Source organism: Protopterus annectens, chromosome 13.part0, assembly GCF_019279795.1.
Source record: "Protopterus annectens isolate FY-2018-M chromosome 13.part0, PAN1.0, whole genome shotgun sequence".
Taxonomy (NCBI): domain Eukaryota; kingdom Metazoa; phylum Chordata; order Ceratodontiformes; family Protopteridae; genus Protopterus; species Protopterus annectens.
The window spans coordinates 797,479,728-797,488,064 of NC_056747.1; the positions used below are offsets into that span (position 1 = coordinate 797,479,728).

An 8,337-nucleotide genomic window follows, 5' to 3' on the forward strand; every position below is an offset into this window, starting at 1 on the left:
TCTGTCATCCCCTATTTGAACTGCATATTTATGTTCATAAATTCTTCTGTTTAACTCACGGGTTGTTCTTCCCACATAGAATTATTTACAATCTGTACAAACTTTCAAATACACCACATTTTTAGATTTACAACTAAATACCCCAGTATCTTTACTATATAATTTTCTACTGTTATCTCACAGGAATCAGTTAACAAATAGTTGCACATATTACAATTGTAACATTTAATCATCCCATGTCTGCTGGGGGCCTGTTTAGGTTTATTTAACTTACCTTGAAAATAAATTCTTAAAATATTTACCTTGCTTCTGCATAAACTTGGGTCTCCCTCCTATTTTATTAATTATTTCACTATTTGCTCTAAATAATCCCCAATTCCTGCTTACAACTTCATTTATACCATTAGAATCCACACTGTTTTATACTACCATAACAGTTCTATGGTTGTAAGATGGTCTATTTACATTATTACAATTTCTTTCTACTTTCCCTTCTCTCTTATTAATATTTTCTTCTAAGACTTCCATAACTTCTATTTCTGGGTACCCCCTGTGTATTATTTTCTTACAAAAGTCAATTGCTTCTTTTACAAAATCATTATCATCCTTTGTCAAATTACTTATTCGTGTTAACTGTCCTTCCATGACATTCATTTTTGTTATTTTTGGGTGCATACTTGTATAATGTAAGTACACATTATTCTGTACTTCTTTTTTGTAGACTTTAATGGCTAACTTATTCTTTTCTTTATAAACTGTCACATCCAAAAAATTAATCTTGTTTAAATCAAACTGATGGGTAAATTTCCAATAAGAACATACATTATTGAAATAAATAAATTCTTCCAATTTTTCTAGTTTTTCTTTAATAGCCAAAGACAACACTGTCATCTCCCCGAAAACCCATACAAAGCTTCTTGGAGTGGAAATAGACAATAGCCTAAAATTTGACTTACATGTCTCCTTAACAATAAAAAAGTCCATAAGCATCTTGGAAGTCTATATAAGCACAAAAGGTTCCATACCAAAATGGCCAAAATTACATTAGCACAAACCCATCTGCTCTCCACTCTACTATATGCCTCTCCAATTTTAAGTAATCTTAGGAAAACTGACATATCTAAGGTAGAAGCATGTAATAATAAAATTGCTAAGTTTGCATCTGACTGCCCATGTAGAACACATCATTGTACAGCTTTAAGGATATTAGACTGGCTTGAATTTCCCCAACGTTATTATTTACAACCAAATCTCTCTAACTCACAAAATTGTAACACAACCAACCAGAATCCCTGCACTACAAAGTCTCATCCTTCCTTACAGTTCCAGCAGATCACTTCGCTCTAACAATAAACTTACTCACTGTCTCCAAGCCCAACAATACTGCAGGGGAATCTTATATTTCCAGCTATATATCTCGCATATGGAACTCTCTTCCTAACTTCATTCTTTCAATGTCATCCACTAACCACTTTAAGCCACCACTTAAAGCTTATCTAAAAAATAAGTGGCTATGTTCCTGTACTAACCCCTCGTGAATGCTCTAATACATCACAGTATACCCCAACCATGTCCAACATCTTCCACTGTGTTTAATCCTTTATTCCTACCGGCCTGGCTTAACCTTGTATCTTGACATAAGTCATACTTTACAAATAGTACTAGCTATGTTCAAAGCCTAGGTTTTGTTGTCATGATGTAACAAATTTGTATTTTCTTGTGTATACTACATTTTGTTTACTTTATACTTTATTGATTATTGTAATTTGCGCATTAAAATTTAATGTTACTCATGGAGCTTTTCTCACCAGGCCTCCACTGAAAAAGGACCTGTGTCTAGTCGGACTTTCCCTGTAAACAAATGTTAAATAAATAAATAATAGTCAAACACTCATTAAAACAAGTTACAGATTTAAAAAATGATCTCAGTACTTCTGTATAAAAGATGCTATAAATAAATAAATGCTGCATCCTGTATATGAAATGAAAAACTTGTAAATTTATAAATGTTAAAAATTGATACATATAAAAATGTTCACTTTACATAAGAAAATTAAAAACTTAAAAAACTTTTCTGCAGTTAAAACAGCACAATATTAATCTCTCTTTACTCCCATCTTGTGCCCAAAGTACAAAAATACAGGTGGGCATAAACAGAAAAAATAAAGTACAGAAATCTTATCTTATACCAAATAATTCACAATCTAGCCACTCTCATTTTTAACACTGAACTTATACTTAAATTCTCATTAAGTCTTGGGCTTCTGTTAGCTTTCAGGATTAATTTCCAGTACAATTCATGATACTCAATTTTGTTCTCCCACGAACCCCCTTAAAATCAAAAGGAACTACTTCTATCACAAAAAAAAACTTATATTTTACATTGGAGCAACCTTTCAAATGCTTATGTAAACTATTTTTCATCCTTAGTTTTTTATATCATAGTAATGTTTGTATATTCTTCTCCTTAAGGTTCTTTTTGTTTTACCAACATAGAATGCATTCCAGCATTTACAAGTAACCAGTTACACTAAGCCCTGACTATTGCAATTAGAAAAGGAAATTCCTTTAATAACTTTGTTCCTACTTTTCAGAAAACACTTTCTTTGTGGACAATATAGGCACACTGGGCATAGGCATCACACTTAAGCGTATCCATCCTTTTATTGCCATTAGTCTTAACCTTATGTACCACCAAGTCCTTTATATTCTGGGCCGTCCTTTTAGTTATATTGAGAGGATTATTAAAAAGCACATCTAAATCAGAAAACTGACAAAATTTCTTCCATTCTTCCCTAACGATCTTAGTAATTACCTTGGCATCCCCATTATAATCTATGACCAAGGCATCCTCCATGCTAACACCCTTCTCTTGGTAGTTCCTTTAATATATGTAATAAATTCCATTAACTTTTCTTTGTAACCTACCCACAAAATGCAAATGTCATACAGGAATCTCTTGTATGAAGTCCAACATCCAGTATAATTTGAATTATAAATATATTTCTTTTCCCATATATAAAGTATTCGGTTTGCAAAAATGGGGGCACAACTAGCCTCCATAGCTACTCCAGACCTTTGTTGGTAAAATTCTCCTTCAAAATGGAGAAAATTATTTTTTAACACTAAACGATGCATAAACTATACACTGAAATTGATGTCGACAGCATTTATAGAAGAAAACTCAATCATGGCACTAGAATAAAATAGTAACAGAAGAAAGTCATATAGAACAAAGGATCATTTGTTGTTAAATAAAGTCATAATGGAGAACTGTAAAAGGGGAAGAATCTAAGTATGACATGAGTAGACTACTAGCAATTGACAGTATTCTACATACCTGGATAAAGGAGTGGTTAAACATGTATAAGATACACCCTACACTGATCGATTACATTACAGCAGCCATGAAACAGTGGCAAACCATTTTGCAGTTAAGCCATGATAAAGGACAAATTATTATGCCAGGGATAAAAATTCAAAGGGAGATATTCTAAGGTGACTCTGTCACCACTGCTTTTTTGTCTTGCCCTTAACCCATTAATCTGTCTACTTAACAGATTAGGTCATGGCTACAACTTAGCTCCCAGAAAACAACAAAGTGTAAAGACTTCTCATCTTCTTTTTATTGATAATTTAAAACTGTATAGTTCATCAGATGAGGAACTGAAAGCACAACTACAAGTGGTCAAAACTTCTTCAGATGATATAAGAAAGTCATTTGATCTTGATAAATGTGCAAATGCAACCTTTAAAGCAGGAAAGCTGCAGCACCAAGAAAACACCAGCCTGGGACAGGAATGTGATATAAACAAACTTGAGCAAGAGGGAGTGTATAAATATTTGAGAATTGATGAAGGATAAACAGTAAAACTTGAACAAAAGTGAATACAACTTTGTAAGGAATATTTTAGAAGACTAAAATCAATACTGTAAACAGTGCTGACATTTAGGAACAAAGTCCAAGCTATAAACCAATTTGCTCTTCCTAACTTAACTCAAAGTTTTGGAATGATTGACTGGACCCAAAAGGTGCTGGATCAGTTGAACAGAAAAACAAGAAGACTGCTTCATGCTCATCATATGATTTATAAAAAAACAGTGTATACCATGACTATACATTCCCCGTTCTGAAGGAGGTATGGGCCTCCTCAAAACTGATTACATGCATAGATCTGCAGTTGTAGGACTGCATACATATCTGCTGACCACACAGGACCCAAATGTATTGAAAGTTTTAAAACATGAGGAGAATAAATGTAACATGACTTCCCTGCTTAGTTTAGCAAAAGCATATCAGTGTCAAGCGGGAATGGAAATCAAACCAGAAGCAGATAAAAATCAGGCAGCAATAGAATGTGCCAAAAAACAAAAGAAAGAATATAAAGTGAAGGATCAGATGAGAAGGCAAGAAATGTGAAAAATGCATAAATATAATTGCAAGTATAGAAAACTCTTGGAACAACCTCGTGTTGATCAGGATCAAACACAGTAATGGTTAAGGAGAGGTGAAGTTAAACCAAAGGATGAAAGGTAAATATTGGAAGCCCAAGATAGTGGACTATGTACATATTGGTTTAAAAAGTCCATTGAACATACAGAAGAAACAGTCAAATGTAGTTTTGTAAAACAGAATTGGAAACAGTCACACATCTTGTTGCTGGATATGATTTACTAGGGCCTATATTATATCATCGAACGCTTAAAAAAGCGAGCGCTGATTGATCGACCTAATTTAAGCAAAAGCTTACAATCTCGAACTGTCAGAACAGCAATTTTTTTCCCAGGGAAAAAAATTGCTGATCCAAAACACATACACACAACACAAGCACACCAAACAAACAGAAATCCACACACATACACCTAAAATCTGATACCTAACCCTACACTAAACTATGCACACACCACTAACTATCCATTTACCTTAACCCAAACCCTAACCCTAAGGTAAATCACTATCGCACACTCACCTCACTCGCTCCCTAACTCACTTAAATCCGCCCTAACCCTCATGTCCACTCAATCGCACAAACACCTAACCCGAGCCCTAACTCACCTAAATCACCCTAACACTCACATCCACACAATCGCACACTTACCTGAATCTGACCGGTAACTTTCCACCATAACACTGAAAATACCGAAGCAACAGAAACGGACAACCAAATTCTTTACCTAGGAAAAAAAATCAAGTTTCTGCTGCTTCGATATTTTGCAGTTTTGCGAAAATAAGTTCGATCAATCAGCATTTGCTTTTTTAAGCGTTCGAGGATATAATATAGACCCATTTACTAATGGCAGAAGGGCTATATACCGAAAGGCATAATAATGTGGCAAGGCTGTTGCACTGGGGACTCAGCAAACATATAATATTGCTGAACTGTTTGTTCTTTTTTCAAACACCTTTTCAAAATGTTACCAGCATTTTTCCTGGCACACCAAATTACATTTTCCCATGGACTTGGCATTGCTGGTGTATTCCAGAGTGAGTGTGAGCTCTCTGTCAATACCTGCAGACTTGACATTTCATGCTTATAAATTACATTAAGTTTCTTCCAGTTTTGCTTTCACTTGTATTTATTGTAAATTGATCTCATTGTTCCTTTAAACCCAAGCTGTGCCTGCAATTGGTCATAGTTGATCTGTGCTCTGCACTGGTAAACAAATGTAAAATAAAATAAATAAATAAAATCAAATTAGTGCAATATATTTTATGAAGATTACTTCAACTCTCCAATCTTTTGTTAGCTGGTGGGTTATGTAAGTAAAATTTTGCTTAAGGACCCTCTAGTCCACATTAAACTAACAGCATGCAGTGATTACTATAAGGTTCCTTCTACCAATGGTACAATTCACAGAGTGTGGGGTGGTAAGGTGACTTATTTTATACACAGTTTATTAGAGTCTGTATTGCTGTTGTTAGTCAATGTGCCACACCGTTTCATATTTTATTATAGTATTTATGTTTAGGGAAAGACTGGCATATTTAACCTGCCAGTATGGGACAGTGATTAATTTTTACCAATGATGGTCATATTTCTATTTCTATGCCATATCAATGAGATTTGATACCCTGGAGTTAGTGAGGCTCTGTTTTGTGTTTCCTTAAAACCTTATAGTAGGGAAATAGAAATTAATGAATTAATGAATCAAAATCAGTTGGCAACCTAACTAATTAGAAGCTGACCTTCATTCATTTCTAATCATAATAGCAGTACTTGCATACGTGTAGTGCCTAGACAAAAACAAAGCCCTTTTCTACATGTCAATATTATAATAAAAGTCTTACAGCAGCATGTTTTCTTTCACTGGTACGGCTTCTTAACTAAATAAATGTAGCTGGTAACCAGTCTAACCGACCAAATCACTTTAAGAAAGACATTATCAAAAGTTACTTCTAAAAGTTAAATAGACTTAAATATTTACTGAGCTGCACCAATGTTAATGGCTTTGTTTGTAAAGTTTCAATTTTTACTTTGTATAATTGCATTTCATATCCCCTATATTTCAATATTTTGACTATGTGGTACTTAATACTGACTTTTCACAGACTGAAACATTTCGACTCAAACTTGCTTCATTTTTTACTCCTGTGTATTTGAAGTAATCCATCAGATATAAATTAAATTTGGATACTTTTGGTTGATTACTTAGGTTATATCATCACAAAGCACACTAAGTACGGATAAGACCTAATTTAACCCATACCTCAGCATGGGTTAAGCTTTGAGTTAGCGATAGAGGAAAGGGGCATTACATTTACATAAGCTATGATAATATCCACATCTACAGCTAATGTTCTACTCTCAAAATGCTAGAAGTTTGCTTTTTTATAGACTTCAAAAAAGATTTAGAGAACTAAAGTGTTATAGAATGTAGTTTGAAGTTAAAATATTCTCATACTGATGTTCTTTCAATATCTTAAGTTTTTTTCATGCTGCCTGTACCTACTGTAATCACTAAACTCCTTTATTTCAACTATATAATTTCTAGGTGAACTACCTCTCTCATTGGCTGCTTGCACAAACCAGCTGAATATAGTCAAATTCCTGTTGGACAATCCATATAAAGTAGCCAATATTGCTGCCAAGGACTCCTCAGGTAACACAGTTCTTCATACATTAGTAATCATTGCTGACGAAACTGAGGACAACACCACTACGGTGACAACAATGTATGATCACATTTTAAAGCTTGGTGCCAAGATTAAGCCAGATTTGAATTTGGAAACCATCAGTAACAATGACGGACTGACACCTTTAAAGTTGGCAGCACTGATGGGGAAACTAGAGGTATGTTACTCAAGCCTGATAAAGTTTATCAACATACTTTTTCCTTATGTAAAGTCCCAGATCTGGAATATCACACAAAGACTGAGTTTATTCTGCACATATCAATATGTAAGTGTCATGCTCACTGCTGTCAGTGTTATCTAATGGGGTGCCTTTTGAACAGCAGCTTTAAACTGTGATCTTCATGGCGTAGTTACATCACAGTGTAAAGCCACCTACCCTAGAACATCAATTACATCTACCATCTGTGAGAGCCAATTGCACCAGACGCATAAGAATTAATGAAAAGATAGAATCACTTAATATCAGACTATAACATCAAGTCTGAAAGTGTTAAAAGCAGAAACTCCTAAATACATTTTGATCAAGCATAGAATAATATAAGTAGGGCACTTCACTTGAAGCAATATATCAAACTATAGAAAACACATATTGCCTGAAACTGTACCTAGTTAATGTTTATCAATCATTATTAATATGTGGATTATTTTATAAAACTAAACAGCCATACAACTAAATAGATCCAAATCATTTATATAATTAATAAAACAACACAGCGAAGCCACAGAATATGTGAATCTGTAGTGTAACAGTTGACACTAATATAAACAGGAGGAATTACATACCCGAAACAGCACTCCGTCTCAAAGGTAAAGTGAAACAATGTACTGAAAGTATTTTTAAGGGGATACCTGCCTCGTCATCACCCAGTGCATGGGGCAGGCTATAAAGCTCATAGCAACACTAATTAAGTATACTAACTCCATAGTCGTCTTTGTATTGCTCTGTGATTGCACTGATCATGCTTAGAAGGCATATTAGTTAAATGAGTATGTCTTAGCCAAGATTAGGGCCCTTCCATTCCTCACAGAATTATGTTACTTCTGAGTAAAGGAAAATGCTTGATTGTCTTGGAAAATCAAGTATTCTCTCTACCTACAAATGCAACTTCAGAGCTGGTATTCATTTAGCATTATGTGTGTGTGGGTGCAGCTCACCACAAGGGATTGGGGAGAGGGCATCAAAGCCCCCATGCATATCCAAT

The 8,337-nt window shown here is 34.4% G+C and overlaps 1 protein-coding gene across 3 annotated transcripts in view; it reads left to right on the forward strand.

Moving 5' to 3' along the window:
• TRPV2 (transient receptor potential cation channel subfamily V member 2) overlaps positions 1 to 8,337 on the forward strand; it is a 1,022,245-nt gene that overhangs the window by 671,773 nt on the left and 342,135 nt on the right. For all 3 annotated transcript variants that reach the window (XM_044054526.1, XM_044054527.1, XM_044054525.1), the window contains exon 6: positions 6,994 to 7,292. In XM_044054526.1, coding sequence (XP_043910461.1) covers positions 6,994 to 7,292 — 299 coding nt within the window. The remainder of the gene's footprint in view (positions 1 to 6,993; positions 7,293 to 8,337) is intronic.